The following is a 22,935-nucleotide window of genomic DNA, read 5'->3' on the forward strand; positions in this document are numbered from 1 at the left end:
GTGTGTGTGTGCCTGCTGTCCTGTGTAACAGAGCTCAGTGTTTGGCTCACAAACCAAAACAAGTGAAAAGAACCAAGAAATAAAAGAGTCGCGTGAGAAAAAAACTATGCAAAGCAAATTATTGTCTGTTTGGTTTGTGTTAATAATAATAATAATGCTTTCATTTGTAATGGAGAGAGGGAGAGAGAGACAGAGAGTTCCCTGTCTAAACGAGGAGCGCCTTTGCGTGTTCACGCATCCGAGTTTGATCCGCGTCTGAGTTCCGGTTTGAGCCGGTTAGGAAACCGGAAGTAGCTCCGTGAGCCAGGAGCGGCGGCAGTGAAGCAGACCGCCCGACGCCGGGAGGCTTTCTCTCCCTAAAGTTACAACAACGTTCACATTTAAACCCGTTCAGAACCGTCGGAGACACGATGGAGTAGACTGGAGAGGAGCCCCGCGCCCGGTAAGCACGCCCCTCGGGACGGCAGCCTGGACCTGGACCCGGACCCATGTGGTCTAGGGGGACCCATGTGGTCTAGGGGGACCCGCCTGGTGGGCTGTGTGGCGGACCGTGACGTGTCCATGTCTGGGTCACGTGACCAAGCCGGTCCATCTGAGGCGTCCCGGGACTGAGATTAGAGAACCGCACATGACGTCATCACAGTCCCTGTTCCGCAGCGGAGCGCGTCATCTGCTGCGAGTTCTACAACTGCCAAATACATTTACACAAAGAAGACAACAGAAACGTTTAGAAGTAGATAACCAGGATGAAGGTCTCATGAGGTCCAGCTGGACTGAGTCCACATCCTCAGAGGACTCACCGGGACGACGGGGCGTCCATTGAAACCGGAAGTCAGTCAAACACGAGAGTTCTGGAGGGAGGTGGTTAAAGATAATAAATCCATGTAGGAGAACCTCAACAGAACCTCACCACGCTGTCACCAGACAGAACCAATCATCTGTGATTATTCAGTTATCAATCAGACTCAAGGTCCAGATAGTGCACAACATTCAAATATAATAAACTACATACAAAACCACCATGAAGCACACAGAGCGACAGACAGCCGTGTCTCCACAGGAGCGCTGGACTTTATATTTGATCAAACATGATGAGCTCATTGTGTGAGTCATCAACCCGGCAGATAAACTTGTGCATTAAATTTCTTAAAACCGCGTCAAATGTGATTATCTCCTCCGTCACTTTAAAATATGAGTTATGACTAGATCAGAAACACAGTTAGAGTTCACAGGTTTATGAAGGATGGAGGCTCCTCCTCCTCCTCCTCCTCCTCCTCCTCCCGGGGAGAGGACACGGTGTACAGTGTTGGTGAGTGAACTCGCGCTGCGGTCCACTTCCTGTGCTCCGCTCCTCCCCGTCGGGGTAACGGCGAGGCGATCCTTCACTTCCTCTTCCTCTCCCTCCTCGGTCCGGTGGGCCGACGCCTCCGAGCCGGCCGCTTAGCATCAGTGTGTGTGTGGGGAGCGGCGTCGTGGTCTCCCCCCCCCCCCCCCCTGATACTGCGTCCTGTGGATGGACTCCCTGACGACGTCCCCGTCTCTCCCTGCAGCCATGAGGACCCCCCGGGCCCCCCGGGGCCCCCCCGGGTGTCTGGGCCCCAACGTGTACCCGGCGGTGCCGGACGGCGGCTGGGGCTGGGCCGTGGCCGCCGCCTTCTTCCTGGTGGAGGTCTGCACCTACGGCGCCATCAAGAGCCTGGGCGTCTTCCTGCAGGACCTGATGGAGGAGTTCGGGGAGAGCAACAGCCGCGTGTCCTGGGTGTTCTCCATCTGCGTCTTCATCTTCACCTTCGCCGGTCAGTCCTCCCCTCGTCTGTAGCCGCCTGTCACCGCGACGACGTGATGGAGTCTAGAGCTGCAACAACGAATCGATAAAAATCGATTGTTAAAATAGTTGGCAACGAATTTCATTATCGATTCATTGTGTCGCGCGATTATTACGGCGCTCAATAAGTCACGGAGTGTAAACAAAGTTGAGCTGAGCGGAGGGAGGACGGAACGCTGCGGTGTGAGAGCCAATCAGCGCTGAGCTGCTCCTCTGTTGATGAATCTAATTGGCTGCTGCTGCTCACGTGGCGCTGGATGCGGAAGTCCTTCACGTAGTCGGAGACATTCACGGAGCTAAGTGCGCCTCCGGGTGACGTCATGACCCCAGACACCAGGGCGCTACATGTCACGACGTGTGTGGCATTTCCACAAGAAGTATAACGTAGAAAACATGGTTATTTATTCCGTGGCGGATAGCGGAAAATATTTTTCAACGGAGATAAGCCACGCCCCTTCACCGACACGTATGACGCGTTTAACCCAGAAATAGTCGGCTGAGTAAACTCTTCTCTTCTCTTCAGTTCTGTTTGTGACGGTTCATCCTCATCCTGACCAGTGAACAGGTTCATCCTCATGACCAATGAACAGGTTCATCCTCATGACCAATGAACAGGTTCATACACATGACCAATGAACAGGTTCATCCTCATGACCAATGAACAGGTTCATACACATGACCAATGAACAGGTTCATCCACATGACCAATGAACAGGTTCATCCTCATGACCAATGAACAGGTTCATCCTCATGACCAATGAACAGGTTCATCCTCATGACCAATGAACAGGTTCATCCTCATGACCAATGAACAGGTTCATACACATGACCAATGAACAGGTTCATCCTCATGACCAATGAACAGGTTCATCCTCATGACCAGTGAACAGGTTCATCCACATGACCAATGAACAGGTTCATCCTCATGACCAATGAACAGGTTCATCCACATGACCAATGAACAGGTTCATCCTCATGACCAATGAACAGGTTCATCCACATGACCAATGAACAGGTTCATCCTCATGACCAGTGAACAGGTTCATCCACATGACCAATGAACAGGTTCATCCTCATGACCAATGAACAGGTTCATCCACATGACCAATGAACAGGTTCATCCTCATGACCAATGAACAGGTTCATCCTCATGACCAATGAACAGGTTCATCCTCATGACCAATGAACAGGTTCATCCTCATGACCAATGAACAGGTTCATCCACATGACCAATGAACAGGTTCATCCTCATGACCAATGAACAGGTTCATCCATGACCAATGAACAGGTTCATCCTCATGACCAATGAACAGGTTCATCCATGACCAATGAACAGGTTCATCCTCATGACCAATGAACAGGTTCATCCACATGACCAATGAACAGGTTCATCCTCATGACCAATGAACAGGTTCATCCTCATGACCAATGAACAGGTTCATCCTCATGACCAATGAACAGGTTCATCCACATGACCAATGAACAGGTTCATCCACATGACCAATGAACAGGTTCATCCACATGACCAATGAACAGGTTCATCCTCATGACCAATGAACAGGTTCATCCACATGACCAATGAACAGGTTCATCCTCATGACCAATGAACAGGTTCATCCTCATGACCAATGAACAGGTTCATCCTCATGACCAATGAACAGGTTCATCACATGACCAATGAACAGGTTCATCCTCATGACCAATGAACAGGTTCATCCTCATGACCAATGAACAGGTTCATCCTCATGACCAATGAACAGGTTCATCTACATGACCAATGAACAGGTTCATCCTCATGACCAATGAACAGGTTCATCACATGACCAATGAACAGGTTCATCACATGACCAATGAACAGGTTCATCCACATGACCAATGAACAGGTTCATCCTCATGACCAATGAACAGGTTCATCCTCATGACCAATGAACAGGTTCATCCTCATGACCAATGAACAGGTTCATCACATGACCAATGAACAGGTTCATCACATGACCAATGAACAGGTTCATCCACATGACCAATGAACAGGGTTCATCCTCATGACCAATGAACAGGTTCATCCTCATGACCAATGAACAGGTTCATCCTCATGACCAATGAACAGGTTCATACACATGACCAATGAACAGGTTCATCCACATGACCAATGAACAGGTTCATCCACATGACCAATGAACAGGTTCATCATCCTGATCAGTGAACAGGTTCATCCACATGACCAATGAACAGGTTCATCCTCATGAGGAGTCTGATTTTCCCAGCTGCTCCTGAACACATCATCTCACTCTTCCGGTAAGCTCTGGTTGCTCAACAGCGAGCATGACTTCTTCTTCTCTCCCTCCCGCTCCCTCTTGCTCAGTGTGTCTCATGTATAGTTATCCCCCTGCCTCCCTTAATGATAACGATACATGCAACAAGTGTAGTTTATTTGCTAGGTTGGAGGCAGGTCTAAGTGGGTTAGATGCACGGCTCCGCGCTATCGAAGCTCAGACAGCTATGCTAGTTAGCCCGCCCTCTCCCGTAGCCGGGCGGAGCTACAGTCAGCTGATAGCTGTTCCCGTGGTAACCGTGCAGCCGGATGGTTGGGTAACTGTTCGCAGGAGTAGTAAGTCTACACAGAAGCCCGCTGTGCACCAACCACTTCACGTTTGAACCAGTTTTCCTGCTCAGCGACACACCGCTGAGGAACACACCCTGGTTATCGGGAGCTCTATAGTCAGGAACGTGAAAATAGCGAAGCCACGGACCAGAGTCGTGTGCCTCCCGGGGCCAGAGCGGGCGACGTGGAGTCTTGTTTGAAGCTGCTGGCTAAGGATAAGCGGAGATACAGTCAGATTGTAATACACGCCGGTGGTAATGACGCCGAGCCCGCGCTCGGAACTCACTAAAATTAATGTGGAATCGGTGTGTGCTTATGCCAAGACGTTGTCGGACACCGTAATTTTCTCTGGCCCTCTCCCAAATTTGCAGACAGACGAATTGTATAGCCGAATGTCGTCTTTCAACCGCTGGCTGTCGAGGTGGTGCCCAGCGAATAATGTGGGCTACGTAGACAACTGGAAGACTTTCTGGGAAAACCTGATCTGATGAGGAGAGACGGCATTCATCCCACGTTGGACGGAGCGCGTCTCATTTCTGCGAATATGACCAAGTTGATCACCGGACTTAATCTATGACAACCCAGGGTTCAGATCAGGAACCGGGAGCAGAGTTGTAGTTTAACACCCTTCTCTGCTCTTCCATTCGAGCAGTTACCCACCCTTGACTTTAGAGTAGAGACTGTGTCTGCCCACGGCCACTTCAATTAAATAAATCAAAAGTAAGCAGAAGAGGAGTCGTACACAATAACCTTATACAAGTTAACACAATTATTTCAGCAGTGCAACAAAATAGGTCTATTAAATGTGGTCTCCTAAATATTCGATCTCTGTCATCTAAAGCTGTGTTACTGAATGATTTAATATCAGATAATCACATTGATTTATGTTGCCTAACTGAAACCTGGCTGAGCCATGAAGAATATGTCTGCCTGAATGAATCGACTCCTCCAAGTCATATTAATACTCACATTCCTCGAGGCACCGGTCGAGGAGGTGGAGTAGCAGCCATCTTTGAATCGAGCCTATTAATTAATCCTCAACCAAAATTACACTACACCTCATTTGAAAGCCTTGTTCTTAGTCTTTCACATCCAACCTGGAAAACACTACAGCCAATTCGATTTGTGATTCTGTACCGCCACCAGGTCCATATTCAGAGTTTATATCTGAATTCTCAGAATTTATATCAAGTTTGGTTCTTAAAACCGATAAAGTTATTATTGTTGGAGATTTTAATATCCATGTGGATGTTGATAATGATTGCCTTAGTGCTGCATTCATCTCCTTGTTGGACTCGATTGGCTTCTGTCAGAGAGTACAGAAACCCACTCACAGCTTTGGCCACACGCTTGATCTTGTTCTTACTTATGGCGTTGACATTGAGCATTTGAACGTCTTCCCACAGAATCCTCTTCTGTCAGACCACAACCTCATAACTTTTGAATTTATACTACGGGTGTACTCCGTTAGTCAAAAGTTTCTACACTAGATGTCTAACTGATAGTGCTGTAGCTAAATTTAAAGCGATTCCTTCTGTATTTGATTCGATACCACGTCTCAATATAACAGAGGACTCCTGGTCTAACTTTAGTCCGTCCCAGATTGATCATCTTGTTGACAGTGCCATAGGCTCTCTGAGAATGACACTGGACTCGATAGCCCTCTGAAGAAGAAGACAGTGAGGAAGAGGAGGTTTGCTCCTGGTATAACCCTCAGACCCGCAAACTGAAGCAAGCGTCACGAAAGCTTGAACATATGGCTCAACTAATCTCGAAGAATCCCGCTTAGTTTGGCGAGATAGTCTTAAAACATATAAGAAGGCCCTCCGTAATGCCAGAGCAGCCTATTACTCATCAATAATAGAAAAAAATAAAAACAACCCCAGGTTTCTCTTCAGCACTGTAGCCAGGCTGACAGAGAGTCACAGCTCTGTGGAGCCGAGCATTCCTATAAACCTTAGTGGTAATGACTTTATGAACTTCTTTAATGAAAAGATTTTAACTATTAGGGACAAGATTAATAATCTCTTGCCCATAACCAGTGCCAATCTGTCCTCAAGTGGAATGGCCTTGGAAACCGCTGTATGCCCTGGTATATATTTGGAGGGATTTTCTCCCATCAACCGTGACCAATTATTTTCAACGGTTTCTACTTCGAACACGTCTACCTGTCTCTTGGACCCCATCCCGACGAGGCTGCTTAAAGACGTTTTGCCTTTAATTGGCGGCTCTCTATTAGATATTATCAATGTGTCTGCTAACAGGCCACGTACCACACTCCTTCAAGGTGGCTGTTATTAAACCTCTCCTGAAGAAGCCCACTCTGGATCCAGAGGTATTGGCTAACTACAGACCGATCTCTAACCTCCCCTTCCTCTCCAAGATCCTTGAGAAAGTGGTCGCAAATCAGTTGTGCGACTTTCTACATCATAATAGTTTATTTGAGAAATTTCAATCAGGATTTAGAAAACACCACAGCACCGAGACGGCACTGGTGAAAATTACAAATGACCTCTTAATGGCAGCAGATAAAGGACTCCTCTCTGTCCTGGTCTTGTTAGACCTTAGTGCTGCATTCGACACCATTGACCATGACATCCTGTTACAGAGACTGGAGCAGTCGATTGGCATTTCAGGCACGGCACTAATTTGGTTTAAATCCTATTTATCAGATCGATCTCAGTTTGTATTTGTAAACGATGACGCCTCGATAACCACCAACGTTAATCACGGAGTTCCACAAGGTTCTGTGCTTGGACCAATTTTATTTACCTTATACATGCTTCCTTTGGGCAATATTATCAGGAAACACTCCATAAACTTTCATTGTTATGCAGATGACACTCAACTATATTTATCGATAAAACCAGAGGAGAGCAACCAACTCTGTAAAATTCAAGCATGTCTTAAAGACATAAAACATGGATGACCTGCAACTTCTTGATGTTAAACTCAGACAAAACCGAAGTAATTTTAATCGGCCCTGAGCACCTCAGAGATCAATTATCTGGTGATGTGGATTCTGTAGACGGCATTGCCCTGGCATCCAACACCACTGTAAAGAATCTTGGCGTTATCTTTGATCGGGACTTGTCCTTTAACTCCCACGTAAAGAACATCTCAAGGACTGCATTCTTTCATCTACGTAATATTTCAAAAATCAGGCACATCTTGTCTCAAAAAGATGCAGAAAAATTGGTTCACGCGTTCGTTACTTCGAGACTGGATTACTGCAACTCCTTATTAGCAGGCTGCTCTAATAAATCTCTTAGGTCCCTCCAGTTGATCCAGAATGCTGCAGCTCGTGTTCTCACTAAAACTAAGAAAAGAGATCACATCACTCCTGCACTAGCTGCTCTGCACTGGCTCCCAGTAAAATCAAGAATCACTTTTAAAATTCTTCTCTTAACCTACAAAGCCTTGATTGGTGATGCTCCATCATATCTTAAGGAGCTTGTCGTACCATATTGCCCCACTAGAGAGCTCCGCTCACTAAATGCGGGACTACTTGTAGTTCCTAGAGTCTTAAAAAGTAGAATGGGAGCCAGAGCCTTTAGTTATCAAGCTCCTCTTTTATGGAACCAGCTTCCAATTTCAGTCCGGGAGGCAGACACAGTCACCTCGTTTAAGAGTAGACTTAAGACCTTCCTCTTTGACAGAGCTTATAGTTAGGCCTGAATCAGGTTTGCCGTGGTCCAGCCCCTTGTTATGCTGCTATAGGCTTTTAGCTGCCGGGGACGTTTTAGGATGCACTGAGTACCTATCTCCTCTTTTTCTCTCCTTAAGGATGAATTTTCATCTCTCAATCACACGTTACTAACTCTGCTTTCTCCCGGAAGTCCTTTTGACTTTCGTCTCATGGGGTCATCGGACCCTATGAGACGGCATAGATCCTATCTGCCTGATGGATCGTCTGGGTCGTGGAATTCCTGCTCATGACTACGCCACTGTCCTGTTGAGACTCCGCCCTCCTCCTCCCCACCGCCATCTGCCTGATGGATCGTGGAGGTCTCCATCGTGGAATATGCCTACTATGAACTATTCATACACTCTGTCATATTCATTGAATGTATTTTAACTCTAAATCTGTCCTTCTGTACACATGACATCTATTGCATCTGTCCATCCTAGGAGAGGGATCCTCCTCTGTTGCTCTCCTCCAGGTTTCTTCCCTTTTTTTCCCCCTGAAGGGTTATTTGGGAGTTTTTCCTGGTCCGATGTGAGGTTTTGGGGCAGGGATGTCTATGTGTACAGATTGTAAAGCACTCCGAGACAAATTTGTAATTTGTGAAATTGGGCTATACAAATAAACTGAATTGAATTGAATGACCAATGAACAGGTTCATCCTCATGACCAATGAACAGGTTCATCCTTATGACCAATGAACAGGTTCATACACATGACCAATGAACAGGTTCATCCACATGATCAATGAACAGGTTCATCCACATGACCAATGAACAGGTTCATCCACATAAAATGAACAGGTTCATCCACATAAAATGAACAGGTTCATCCTCATGACCAATGAACAGGTTCAGCCACATGACCAATGAACAGGTTCATCCACATGACCAATGAACAGGTTCATCCACATGACCAATGAACAGGTTCATCCTCATGACCAATGAACAGGTTCAGCCACATGACCAATGAACAGGTTCATCCACATGACCAATGAACAGGTTCATCCACATGACCAATGAACAGGTTCATCCTCATGACCAATGAACAGGTTCATCCTCATGACCAATGAACAGGTTCATCCACATGACCAATGAACAGGTTCATCCTCATGACCAATGAACAGGTTCATCCTCATGACCAATGAACAGGTTCATCCACATGACCAATGAACAGGTTCATCCTCATGACCAATGAACAGGTTCATCCACATGACCAATGAACAGGTTCATCCTCATGACCAATGAACAGGTTCATCCACATGACCAATGAACAGGTTCATCCTCATGACCAGTGAACAGGTTCATCCACATGACCAGTGGGTCTCCAGGATCTTTCCATGACTTTAAACCAAATTTCCATGATTAAACATGTTTTGAAAACTGTGTAGATGTGAGAAGATGTAGTATTTAAACTAACAATGAGAATTCCAAAGCATACCGTATATATTCCATGTTAATTAACATTTGAATAAAACTCATTTGCATTACTTTTCAAAATATTTTGGGATTTTATTTTTTCAATTACTTTTCTAGCCTTTTTAAATAGCCATTTAAAAGAAGCTGAAGATGTAAAGTTCAGAGTTCACTTCCTCCGGGTCACTCACGTGGAGATCGACTCCAGTGGTCCCCAAACTAAGGCCCGCCTCCTCATTATGATTTTTTTTTAGTCTGGCCACAGAAATCCTCGACTAGCCCGGTCAAAAGAAGAGAATAATGGAAAAGCTTCGATAAGGACCTTATTTATTCACAAATAGTGTTATTTACTGACTTCTTTCTGTGAAGAACCCAGAGAGGGTTCTTAATATGTGGTTCTGTGTGGCTTTCTGGAAAACAATAAATATTTACATTCATCAGGGTCCATACGCTCATGGAAAACCTGGAAAAGTCATGGAATTTTAAATTGGTCGTTTCCAGGCCTGGAAAAGTCATGGAAAAAACTTGAATCTTAAAGGTTTTGGAAAAGTCATGTAAATGTGTTATAATCACATGTTCATTTACGCAGAGTTTGAAATAATTGATATGTTTTTAAAGAAAGACGCTCAACATATAAGCCTCTTGGTACGCAACATGTTCTACATTCATGTTTATACCCAGAGTTCAGTTGGTCCTGGTCATCTGGGTTAAAGTCCTGGACCCACTGGTCCACATGTCAGGACCCTGACTTAGGCACCCTGCGATCGTCCCACTGTCTCTGTTACAAACTGACCCCTGACCCCGGCCCCCATCAGAGAAGGGAACAGTGATGTGGCCCTCACAGGACATCGTTTGTGGCCCCTGCTCTCCTCCCGTTACATACCGGGTTGTCATCCGGCGCCGGGGGCCCCGTCGTGTTCGGCCGTTCGTTGTTTCCTCCCCGGACTCCGTGACCTCTGAGGTCGCTCCAGAGCTGACTCGTGTTTTTGGGGTGTTTCCAGCGCCTCTGTCCACGATGCTGAGTCACCGCCTGGGCTTCCGCCCGGTGGTGATGATGGGAGGCGTCCTCATCAGCCTGGGCACCGTCGCCTCCGCCTTCTGCCGCTCCATCAACGAGATGTACTTCACCATGGGCGTGGTCTCAGGTACTGATCAAACCCTCAGCTTCACCACCTGGGATCACAATCATGCATTTGACCAAGAAGCCTTCAGGAGCTCAGGTTAAGGAGCCGCGAGCTGGTCCCGAAGAGTCCCGGGTCTGGGTTCCCTCACGCGGTCCCGAAGAGTCCCGGGTCTGGGTTCCCTCACGCGGTCCCGAAGAGTCCCGGGTCTGGGTTCCCTCACGCGGTCCCGAAGAGTCCCGGGTCTGGGTTCCCTCACGCGGTCCCGAAGAGTCCAGGGTCTGGGTTCCCTCACGCGGTCCCGAAGAGTCCCGGGTCTGGGTTCCCTCACGTGGTCTTAAAGAGTCCAGGGTCTGGGTTCCCTCACGTGGTCTTAAAGAGTCCAGGGTCTGGGTTCCCTCACGTGGTCTTAAAGAGTCTAGGGTCTGGGTTCCCTCACGTGGTCTTAAAGAGTCCAGGGTCTGGGTTCCCTCACGCGGTCTTAAAGAGTCCAGGATCTGGGTTCCCTCACGTGGTCTTAAAGAGTCCAGGGTCTGGGTTCCCTCACGCGGTCTTAAAGAGTCCAGGGTCTGGGTTCCCTCACGTGGTCTTAAAGAGTCCAGGGTCTGGGTTCCCTCACGCGGTCTTAAAGAGTCCAGGGTCTGGGTTCCCTCACGCGGTCCCGAAGAGTCCCGGGTCTGGGTTCCCTCACGCGGTCCCGAAGAGTCCAGGGTCTGGGTTCCCTCACGCGGTCTTAAAGAGTCCAGGGTCTGGGTTCCCTCACGTGGTCTTAAAGAGTCCAGGGTCTGGGTTCCCTCACGTGGTCTTAAAGAGTCCAGGGTCTGGGTTCCCTCACGTGGTCTTAAAGAGTCCAGGGTCTGGGTTCCCTCACGCGGTCTTAAAGAGTCCAGGATCTGGGTTCCCTCACGTGGTCTTCAAGAGTCCAGGATCTGGGTTCCCTCACGTGGTCTTAAAGAGTCCAGGGTCTAGGTTCCCTCACGTGGTCTTAAAGAGTCCAGGGTCTGGGTTCCCTCACACGGTCTTAAAGAGTCCAGGGTCTGGGTTCCCTCACGTGGTCTTAAAGAGTCCAGGGTCTGGGTTCCCTCACGTGGTCTTAAAGAGTCCAGGGTCTGGGTTCCCTCACGCGGTCTTAAAGAGTCCCGGGTCTGGGTTCCCTCACGTGGTCTTAAAGAGTCCCGGGTCTGGGTTCCCTCACGTGGTCTTAAAGAGTCCAGGGTCTGGGTTCCCTCACGTGGTCTTCAAGAGTCCAGGATCTGGGTTCCCTCACGTGGTCTTCAAGAGTCCAGGGTCTGGGTTCCCTCACGTGGTCTTAAAGAGTCCAGGGTCTGGGTTCCCTCACGTGGTCTTCAAGAGTCCAGGGTCTGGGTTCCCTCACGCGGTCCCGAAGAGTCCCGGGTCTGGGTTCCCTCACGCGGTCCCGAAGAGTCCCGGGTCTGGGTTCCCTCACGTGGTCTTAAAGAGTCCAGGGTCTGGGTTCCCTCACGTGGTCTTCAAGAGTCCAGGGTCTGGGTTCCCTCACGTGGTCTTAAAGAGTCCAGGATCTGGGTTCCCTCACGCGGTCTTAAAGAGTCCAGGGTCTGTGGTCCCTCACGTGGTCTTATAGAGTCCAGGGTCTGGGTTCCCTCACGCGGTCTTAAAGAGTCCAGGGTCTGTGGTCCCTCACGTGGTCTTAAAGAGTCCAGGGTCTGGGTTCCCTCACGCGGTCTTAAAGAGTCCAGGGTCTGGGTTCCCTCACGTGGTCTTAAAGAGTCCAGGGTCTGGGTTCCCTCACGTGGTCTTAAAGAGTCCAGGGTCTGGGTTCCCTCACGTAGTCTTCAAGAGTCCCGGGTCTGGGTTCCCTCACGCGGTCCCGAAGAGTCCCGGGTCTGGGTTCCCTCACGCGGTCCCGAAGAGTCCCGGGTCTGGGTTCCCTCACGCGGTCCCGAAGAGTCCAGGGTCTGGGTTCCCTCACGCAGTCCCGAAGAGTCCCGGGTCTGGGTTCCCTCACGCGGTCCCGAAGAGTCCCGGGTCTGGGTTCCCTCACGCGGTCCCGAAGAGTCCCGGGTCTGGGTTCCCTCACGCGGTCCCGAAGAGTCCCGGGTCTGGGTTCCCTCACGCGGTCCCGAAGAGTCCAGGGTCTGGGTTCCCTCACGCGGTCCCGAAGAGTCCAGGGTCTGGGTTCCCTCACGCGGTCCCGAAGAGTCCCGGGTCTGGGTTCCCTCACGCGGTCCCGAAGATTCCAGGGTCTGGGTTCCCTCACGTGGTCCCGAAGAGTCCAGGGTCTGGGTTCCCTCACGCGGTCCCGAAGAGTCCCGGGTCTGGGTTCCCTCACGCGGTCCCGAAGATTCCAGGGTCTGGGTTCCCTCACGCGGTCCCGAAGAGTCCCGGGTCTGGGTTCCCTCACGTGGTCTTAAAGAGTCCAGGGTCTGGGTTCCCTCACGCGGTCTTAAAGAGTCCAGGGTCTGGGTTCCCTCACGTGGTCTTAAAGAGTCCAGGGTCTGGGTTCCCTCACGCGGTCTTAAAGAGTCCAGGATCTGGGTTCCCTCACGTGGTCTTCAAGAGTCCAGGGTCTGGGTTCCCTCACGTGGTCTTAAAGAGTCCAGGGTCTGGGTTCCCTCACGTGGTCTTAAAGAGTCCAGGGTCTGGGTTCCCTCACGTGGTCTTATAGAGTACTGGGTCTGGGTTCCCTCACGTGGTCTTAAAGAGTCCAGGGTCTGGGTTCCCTCACGCGGTCTTAAAGAGTCCAGGGTCTGGGTTCCCTCACGTGGTCTTCAAGAGTCCAGGGTCTGGGTTCCCTCACGTGGTCTTAAAGAGTCCAGGGTCTGGGTTCCCTCACGCGGTCTTAAAGAGTCCCGGGTCTGGGTTCCCTCACGTGGTCTTCAAGAGTCCAGGGTCTGGGTTCCCTCACGCGGTCTTAAAGAGTCCAGGGTCTGGGTTCCCTCACGCGGTCTTAAAGAGTCCGAGGTCTGGGTTCCCTCACGTGGTCTTAAAGAGTCCAGGGTCTGGGTTCCCTCACGCGGTCTTAAAGAGTCCAGGATCTGGGTTCCCTCACGTGGTCTTCAAGAGTCCAGGGTCTGGGTTCCCTCACGCGGTCTTAAAGAGTCCAGGGTCTGGGTTCCCTCACGTGGTCTTAAAGAGTCCAGGGTCTGGGTTCCCTCACGTGGTCTTATAGAGTACTGGGTCTGGGTTCCCTCACGTGGTCTTAAAGAGTCCAGGGTCTGGGTTCCCTCACGTGGTCTTAAAGAGTCCAGGGTCTGGGTTCCCTCACGTGGTCTTCAAGAGTCCAGGGTCTGGGTTCCCTCACGTGGTCTTAAAGAGTCCAGGGTCTGGGTTCCCTCACGCGGTCTTAAAGAGTCCCGGGTCTGGGTTCCCTCACGTGGTCTTATAGAGTCCAGGGTCTGGGTTCCCTCACGTGGTCTTCAAGAGTCCAGGGTCTGGGTTCCCTCACGTGGTCTTAAAGAGTCCAGGATCTGGGTTCCCTCACGTGGTCTTAAAGAGTCCAGGGTCTGGGTTCCCTCACGTGGTCTTCAAGAGTCCAGGGTCTGGGTTCCCTCACGTGGTCTTAAAGAGTCCAGGGTCTGGGTTCCCTCACGCGGTCTTAAAGAGTCCCGGGTCTGGGTTCCCTCACGTGGTCTTCAAGAGTCCAGGGTCTGGGTTCCCTCACGTGGTCTTAAAGAGTCCAGGGTCTGGGTTCCCTCACGCGGTCTTAAAGAGTCCCGGGTCTGGGTTCCCTCACGTGGTCTTAAAGAGTCCAGGGTCTGGGTTCCCTCACGCGGTCTTAAAGAGTCCAGGATCTGGGTTCCCTCACGTGGTCTTCAAGAGTCCAGGGTCTGGGTTCCCTCACGCGGTCTTAAAGAGTCCAGGGTCTGGGTTCCCTCACGTGGTCTTAAAGAGTCCAGGGTCTGGGTTCCCTCACGTGGTCTTATAGAGTACTGGGTCTGGGTTCCCTCACGTGGTCTTAAAGAGTCCAGGGTCTGGGTTCCCTCACGTGGTCTTATAGAGTCCAGGGTCTGGGTTCCCTCACGTGGTCTTCAAGAGTCCAGGGTCTGGGTTCCCTCACGTGGTCTTAAAGAGTCCAGGGTCTGGGTTCCCTCACGCGGTCTTAAAGAGTCCCGGGTCTGGGTTCAAGATTCAAGATTCAAGATTCAAGATGTTTTATTTGTCACATACACACACAGGGTGTGCAGTGAAATGAAAGTGGCAATGCTCAGCAGGAATGTGCAAGGGCAACAAGTACACACTATTTACAATAAAAACAACACAATATTTACAGTAAGTGTGTGTGTGTGTGTGTGTGTGTGTGTGCCTAAGAGGGGCAGTTGTGTGGGTCTATGTGGGGGTCCTGGTGAGGTCGGAGTTCACAATCCTGATGGCCTGAGGAAAGAAACTCCGTCTCAGTCTCTCTGTTCTTGCAGCGTGACTACGGAGGCGCCTGCCTGACCGCAGCAGCTGAAACAGTCTGTTGTTGGGGTGGTGAGGATCCTTCATGATCCTGCCGGCTCTGGTTCTGCACCTCCTGGTGTACAAGTCCTGCAGGGTGGGAGTGTAGTTCCAATAGTGCGCTCAGCCGAACGCACTACTCTCTGCAGAGCCTTCCTGTCCTGAGCGGAGCAGTTGCCAAACCAGGCTGTGATGCTTCCTGTCAGGACGCCTCTACAGCTCCAGAGTAGAAGGACTGAAGGATCCTCTGGGAAACTTTAAATTTCCTCAGCTGCCTGAGGTGGTAGAGGCGCTGCCTTGCCTTTCTCACCAGAGTGTCTGTGTTTGTTGACCATGTCAGATCCTCGGTGATGTGGACTCCCAGGTATTTATACCCGCTCACCCTCTCCACAGTAAATCCCCAGTGGTGAGTACGTCCTCTGTTGTTGTACCCTCCTAAAGTCCACAATCAGCTCCTTAGTTTTGGTGACATTCATGATGAGGCTGTTGTCCTGGCACCAGAGTGACAGATCAGCAACTTCCTCCAGGTAGGCCTTCTCGTCGTTGTCGGAGATCAGGCCCACCACCACTTGATGATGGTGTTGGAGCTGAACCTGGCCACACAGTCATGTGTGTACAGGGAGTACAGTAGGGGGCTGAGGACGCAACCCTGGGGGGATCCTGTGTTCAGGGTGAGGGATTTGGAGGTGTGTCTGCCCACCCTGACCACCTGTGGCCTGGCGGTCAGGAAGTCCAGGATCCAAGCACACAGGGGGGTGTTCAGTCCCAGCTCAATCAGCTTGCCGGCCAGTCTGGAGGGGACTATGGTGTTGAAAGCTGAACTATAATCAATGAACAGCAGTCTCACATAGCCCCCCCTCTGGCTGTCCAGTGGTCTTCAAGAGTCCAATTCAATTCAATTCAATTCAGTTTATTTGTATAGCCCAATTTCACAAATTACAAATTTGTCTCGGAGTGCTTTACAATCTGTACACATAGACATCCCTGCCCCAAAACCTCACATCGGACCAGGAAAAACTCCCAAATAACCCTTCAGGGGGAAAAAAGGGAAGAAACCTGGAGGAGAGCAACAGAGGAGGATCCCTCTCCTAGGATGGACAGATGCAATAGATGTAATGTGTACAGAAGGACAGATTTAGAGTTAAAATACATTCAATGAATATGACAGAGTGTATGAATAGTTCATAGTAGGCATATTCCACGATGGAGACCTCCACGATCCATCAGGCAGATGGCGGTGGGGAGGAGGAGTGATGAGTCTCAACAGGACAGTGGCGTAGTCATGAGCAGGAATTCCACGACCCAGACGATCCATCAGGCAGATAGGATCTATGCCGTCTCATAGGGTCCGATGACCCCATGAGACGTAAAGTCAAAAGGACTTCCGGGAGAAAGCAGAGTTAGTAACGTGTGATTGAGAGATGAAAATTCATCCTTAAGGAGAGAAAAAGAGGAGATAGGTACTCAGTGCATCCTAAAACGTCCCCGGCAGCTATAAGCCTATAGCAGCATATCAAGGGGCTGGACCAGGTGAACCTGATTCAGCCCTAACTATAAGCTCTGTCAAAGAGGAAGGTCTTAAGTCTACTCTTAACGAGGTGACTGTGTCTGCCTCCCGGACTGAAATTGGAAGCTGGTTCCATAAAAGAGGAGCTTGATAACTAAAGGCTCTGGCTCCCATTCTACTTTTTAAGACTCTAGGAACTACAAGTAGTCCGCATTTAGTGAGCGTAGCTCTCTAGTGGGGCAATATGGTACGACAAGCTCCTTAAGATATGATGGAGCATCACCAATCAAGGCTTTGTAGGTTAAGAGAATAATTTCAAAACTGATTCTTGATTTTACTGGGAGCCAGTGCAGAGCAGCTAGTGCAGGAGTGATGTGATCTCTTTTCTTAGTTTTAGTGAGAACACGAGCTGCAGCATTCTGGATCAACTGGAGGGACCTAAGAGATTTATTAGAGCAGCCTGCTAATAAGGAGTTGCAGTAATCCAGTCTCAAGTAACGAACGTGAACCAATTTTCTGCATCTTTTGAGACAAGATGTGCCTGATTTTTGAAATATTACGTAGATGAAAGAATGCAGTCCTTGAGATTTGCTTTACGTGGGAGTTAAAGGACAAGTCCCGATCAAAGATAACGCCAAGATTCTTTACAGTGGTGTTGGATGCCAGGGCAATGCCGTCTACAGAATCCACATCACCAGATAATTGATCTCTGAGGTGCTCAGGGCCGATTAAAATTACTTGGTTTTGTCTGAGTTTAACATCAAGAAGTTGCAGGTCATCCATGTTTTTATGTCTTTAAGACATGCTTGAATTTTACAGAGTTGGATGCTCTCCTCTGGTTTTATCGATAAATATAGTTGAGTGTCATCTGCATAACAATGAAAGTTTATGGAGTGTTTCCTGATAATATTGCCCAAAGGAAGCATGTATAAGGTAAATAATATTGGTCCAAGCACAGAACCTTGTGGAACTCCGTGATTAACGTTGGTGGTTATCGGCGTCATCGTTTACAAATACAAACTGAGATCGATCTGATAAATAGGATTTAAACCAAATTAGTGCCGTGCCTGAAATGCCAATCGACTGCTCCAGTCTCTGTAACAGGATGTCATGGTCAATGGTGTCGAATGCAGCACTAAGGTCTAACAAGACCAGGACAGAGAGTCCTTTATCTGCTGCCATTAAGAGGTCATTTGTAATTTTCACCAGTGCCGTCTCGGTGCTGTGGTGTTTTCTAAATCCTGATTGAAATTTCTCAAATAAACTATTATGATGTAGAAAGTCGCACAACTGATTTGCGACCACTTTCTCAAGGATCTTGGAGAGGAAGGAGGTTAGAGATCGGTCTGTAGTTAGCCAATACCTCTGGATCCAGAGTGGGCTTCTTCAGGAGAGGTTTAATAACAGCCACCTTGAAGGAGTGTGGTACGTGGCCTGTTAGCAGAGACACATTGATAATATCTAATGAGAGCCACCAATTAAAGGCAAAACGTCTTTAAGCAGCCTCGCCGGGATGGGGTCCAAGAGACAGGTAGACGTGTTGAGTAGAAACCGTTGAAAATAATTGGTCACGGTTGATAGGAGAAAATCCTCCAAATATACACCAGGGCATACAGCGGTTTCCAAGGCCATTCCACTTGAGGACAGATTGGCACTGGTTATGGGCAAGAGATTATTAATCTTGTCCCTAATAGTTAAAATCTTTTCATTAAAGAAGTTCATAAAATCATTACCACTAAGGTTTATAGGAATGCTCGGCTCCACAGAGCTGTGACTCTCTGTCAGCCTGGCTACAGTGCTGAAGAGAAACCTGGGGTTGTTTTATTTTTCTATTATTGATGAGTAATAGGCTGCTCTGGCATTACGGAGGGCCTTCTTATATGTTTTAAGACTATCTCGCCAAACTAAGCGGGATTCTTCGAGATTAGTTGAACGCCATATGCGTTCAAGCTTTCGTGACGTTTGCTTCAGTTTGCGGGTCTGAGGGTTATACCAGGGAGCAAACCTCCTCTTCCTCACTGTCTTCTTCTTCAGAGGGGCTATCGAGTCCAGTGTCATTCTCAGAGAGCCTATGGCACTGTCAACAAGATGATCAATCCAGGGTCTGGGTTCCCTCACGCGGTCTTAAAGAGTCCCGGGTCTGGGTTCCCTCACGTGGTCTTAAAGAGTCCCGGGTCTGGGTTCCCTCACGTGGTCTTAAAGAGTCCAGGGTCTGGGTTCCCTCACGCGGTCCCGAAGAGTCCCGGGTCTAGATATGGGCTCATATCTCTGGACTCTCTGGTCTAGTCTGGAGGACGAGCTCCTCTGCATCTGACGGGGTTAAAGTGGGCGGAGCTTGGAGATGTTCTTGAGATGGTAAAAGGAGGTTTTGCACAGGTGTTATGGTCCTTGGAGGTCAGGTGAGGGTCAAACCTAACTCCCAGATTAGTGACCGGAGGAGAGGGGTGTGGCCTGACCGTCGACTGAAGAGGAGGGGGCCGAGGACCGAGCCCTGCGGAACACCGCAGGAGACGGGCAGCAGTCTGGACTTGCATCTTCCCCGTGAGACTTATTCAGTTCTTCCAGAGGGAGGACTAGAGTCTGGTGGTCCAGCGGTGGAGTGGAGGCGCTACAGGAGGAGGGACTGATCCACTGGGTCAGGTCCAGGAGGATGAGGAGTGAGGAAGAGCCTGGCTGTCATCAGCAGGTCATCAGTCACCCTGAGCTGAGCTGCTAACGAGCTGTGGGCTGAACCACGGAGTCACGCTTGAGCTGGTTCTGGAGTCGGGAAGCGACGACCTTAACACCTTGGACAGGAAGGTCGGGTCGGAGGCCGGTAGTGGGCTAGAACCTGCGGGTCCAGGGTGGGCTTCTTGAGACGGGGACACCAGACTGAAGGTCTGAGGGGGGTCTGAGGGAACGGGGTCCCCTTGGTGCGAGTAGGAACCTCCAGGACTCTGCTGTGGAGGTGTACCCACGAGGACACGAGTGCAGCGTGAGGTCAGGAGGTCACTGACCTCAGGGAGGACGGCGTCTGAGGAGACTGCCATGGAGACTTGGGAGGAAAGATCAGGCAGAGGAGTTGCAGTTCAGCCTGGTGCATGATGGGTAGTCCACCACCACGAGCAGCGCTGCAGGCCTTCTCCATGTCGGGTTAGCCAGGGGGGGGTCCTCCAGAGCGTCCACCAAACACAACCACCACCCCGTGCCCGTCCGTCTGAGGGTAGAATGATCTTGGAGATCTGATCTTCGGCGGCGTCCACAGCGACTCTGAACCAGCTTGTTTCTTCCAGAACCGGCCCGTTGAGCGAAAGCGGATCAGCTGCTTCTGAACTCCAGTCTTTAGTCTCGAGGAAGAGGCAGAGCAGGGAATGTGGAGCGGCCTCGTCTTCCTCCGAGAGACGGAGCAGGAAGTGGCCGAGCAGACAGGAAGACGTCGACATCGTCATTGGATGTTGCCGCTAATGAAGCCTTTGGTCCAATAGGATGGAATGAGATGGACCACAGACCCCCCCCCCCCTCTTTTATCTTGTCTTCACATGCCTTCTGTCTCCCAGCAGCAGCCAAGCTTGACCTCTGACCCACCCACTCGCCCTGCAGTGTCCCTTTTCTCTGCTCCTCTACTTGCAGGCCTGGGCTACTGCTTCACCTTCCTCCCCACCCTCACCATCCTCGCCCAGTACTTCTCCAGACGGCGAGCGCTCGTCATCTCGGTCGCTTCCTCCGGAGAATCCTTCGCTGTGTTTGCCTTCGCGCCGGGTGAGTGTTCCGCCTCTCGGGGGCCAGAGGTCCTCGTGAGGAACGCCGCTCCGAGGCTCCGGACCGACCTGGTGAACTGGCTGGGAGGAGGACGGCTCACTTCCTTTTGCCACTAGGTGGCGCCGTGTGCTCGGGCCTGAACTCGTATCATTCATGAGAGATTTGAGGCGGATGACGTCCCAGGAGATGTTGAGAACCTTTCGTCATGAAGTCTTCTATCTGATCTGAAGTTGATCTCATACCTTCTGTGGGAGGAGTTTGTAACCGATGGAAACGGCTAAACATCGAAAAAATGGGCAATTTACGCTGCCTTGTGGTAGAATTGAATGTTTTATGTTATATAACATGCTACGTTTTATGATAGGCCAAATGTGTAGAAAGCTACATCCCTAAATTAGTTTTACTAATCTAAGTAGGTGAAGTTTAGGTTTAGTAGAGCAGACAGAAGTCCCTTGAACATGAGGGGCGTGGCCTATCAGACTGAAACACCACCGTTAGACCCCAAACACATCAAATGTTTCACCAACCCTGACATGCATGCCCACTTTGGTGAGTTTTTGGGCCTTTTATACAAAATAACTGTTAATGACCAAAACCGGGGTTTAATCTGTCATGGGAGCTCCCCACACTGCCCCCTAGTGGCCGCTCTGGGCCCTGCAGGGGAGTCCGTATGAAGCCGTAACGCTCCCTCTGCCACAGCTCTCTCCACGCTGAAGGAACACATCGGCTGGCGCTACTGTCTGGTCGTCCTCGGCATCCTTCAGGCTTCTGTAATTGGCTGTGGGCTCCTCCTCCGTCCAATCATCATCGAGCCCCTGAAGGAGGGCGAAGAGCCGGAGAGTCGGCCTCTGAAGCCGCCGCCGACCGCTCTGGAGCTGGAGAACCAGCCGACGAGGACCTCCATCAGCTCGCAGGACTCGGGGGTCACCTCCCTCTCCACCTCCACCGGAGACCTGAGGCCCGCGGCGGCCGACCACGAGGCGGGCCGGGGGGGCCGGGACGAGGAGGTCGATGCCGCTCCCGTCGGCTCGGAGCTTCTGGACTTCTCGGCGCTGAAGGACCGGGCCTTCGTCTGCTACTCGCTGTTCGGCTTGTTCGCCACGCTGGGCTTCTTCGCCCCGCAGCTCTACATCATCGAGCTGAGCAAGAGCCGCGGCGCGGCGCCCGGCGCCGCCTCCTCCACGCTGTCCGTCATGGCCGTGGCCGAGATCCTGGGCCGCCTGTCCATCGGAGCGCTGCTGAATAGAGTCCGGTGCCGGAAGACGCTGGTGCTGCTGGGCTGCGTGGTTCTGCTGTGCCTGGTGCTGGTGGCCTTCACCGTGGTGTGGGAGTTCTGGGGCCTGGTGGTCTGCTGCGCCCTCTACGGCTACTTCATGGGCACCGTGGGCTCCACCCACATCCCCATGCTGGCGGAGGAGGAGGTGGTGGGCATCCGGAAGATGCCGTCGTCCGTGGGCGTGTACGTCTTCATCCAGAGCTTCGCCGGGCTGGCGGGGCCGCCGCTAGGAGGTACCGGGCTCGGCTTCTTCTCCCGGTCCCCCCCCTGACCCCTGACCCCTGAGGCTGACCTGTCTGTCTTCTAGGTGTGTTGGTGGACGTCACGCAGAACTACGGGGCGGCGTTCTACTCCTGCGCCGTGGGAATGGGCCTCAGCGCCGTCTGCCTGGCGCTGGTCGGCCCGGCCAAGTCCGGCATGTGCCGGAGCCGGAACCACGAGGAGGTCCGGAGCCCAGGGGGGAACCCGTCTGAGGACGGAGGCCCGGTGGACTATCTGGAGGTGGACCTGGCCCCGGAGGACAGTCCGGAAATCTGACTGGAGCGCCACCTCATGGGGGACATGAAGGATCCCCAACGCACAGGGGGTCTCCAGAGGGGGTCTCCAGAGGGGGTCTTCACACAGGGGGTCTCCAGAGGGGGTCTCCAGAGGGGGTCTTCACACAGGGGGTCTCCAGAGGGGGTCTTCACAGGGGGGGTCTTCATATAGGGTCTTCAGATGCTGCAGGTTCTCCCTCCCTTCCTCGTCCCTCCTGTGAGACCACCTCCGATCACCTCCATCTCAGGAAAATGTTGTCGTCACGGATACAGACGCGGTGTCCGTGACATCACGACCGATGAGCTCGTCGATTGGTCCTGACGAACCAATGAAGAGACGGATCACCGTCACATGACTAGAAGTTCTCCCTTTGCGCTCCACATTCTTTACCCGCATGCAAGCCAAGCTCCAACGTGATTGGTCAACACATTTCAGGGCTCGGTTCCATCCCTCTGGAGGCCGAGCAGAACCACGAGGTCCACAACAGAAGCTGTAACGGGGCCAGTTGCTGGTTCTGGAGGATGTGGAGCTGTTTGTGATGATCAGTTATGTTGTTGTTGTTGACATGAGTGCCAGGCAGATTTCTGCCTAGTGCTGCTTTCATTATGAAAATCCAAATAAAATGACTCCAGCTTTTCTTCTGTTTGAGTTGTTGCTGCTGTGAAAACACACACACCTATTGCATTGTGGGAAATGTAGGATTCTGTGTTATTGGATCTGGGGAGTCAGGACGTCCATTGGGGGCGGAGCTTTACGGTCCTCCTGAGCTGAAGCTCCCAGACGTCACTTCCTACTTAAAGCAGTGAGCAG

General features: G+C 50.9%; 1 protein-coding gene across 1 annotated transcript; it reads left to right on the top strand.

Annotated features, from left to right (window-relative positions):
* Positions 1-180: 180 nt before the first annotated feature.
* slc16a6b (solute carrier family 16 member 6b) lies at positions 181-22,165 on the top strand. Its single transcript, XM_056406653.1, has 6 exons — positions 181-442; positions 1,551-1,796; positions 10,529-10,672; positions 20,184-20,312; positions 21,012-21,821; positions 21,896-22,165. Exons 2-6 carry the CDS (start codon positions 1,553-1,555, stop codon positions 22,123-22,125), a joined length of 1,557 nt encoding a protein of 518 aa, XP_056262628.1. The 5' UTR covers positions 181-442; positions 1,551-1,552; the 3' UTR covers positions 22,126-22,165.
* The last annotated feature ends 770 nt before the right edge of the window (positions 22,166-22,935 follow it).

The sequence above is a fragment of the Pseudoliparis swirei genome, chromosome 23, assembly GCF_029220125.1.
Source record: "Pseudoliparis swirei isolate HS2019 ecotype Mariana Trench chromosome 23, NWPU_hadal_v1, whole genome shotgun sequence".
In the NCBI taxonomy this organism is placed as follows: domain Eukaryota; kingdom Metazoa; phylum Chordata; class Actinopteri; order Perciformes; family Liparidae; genus Pseudoliparis; species Pseudoliparis swirei.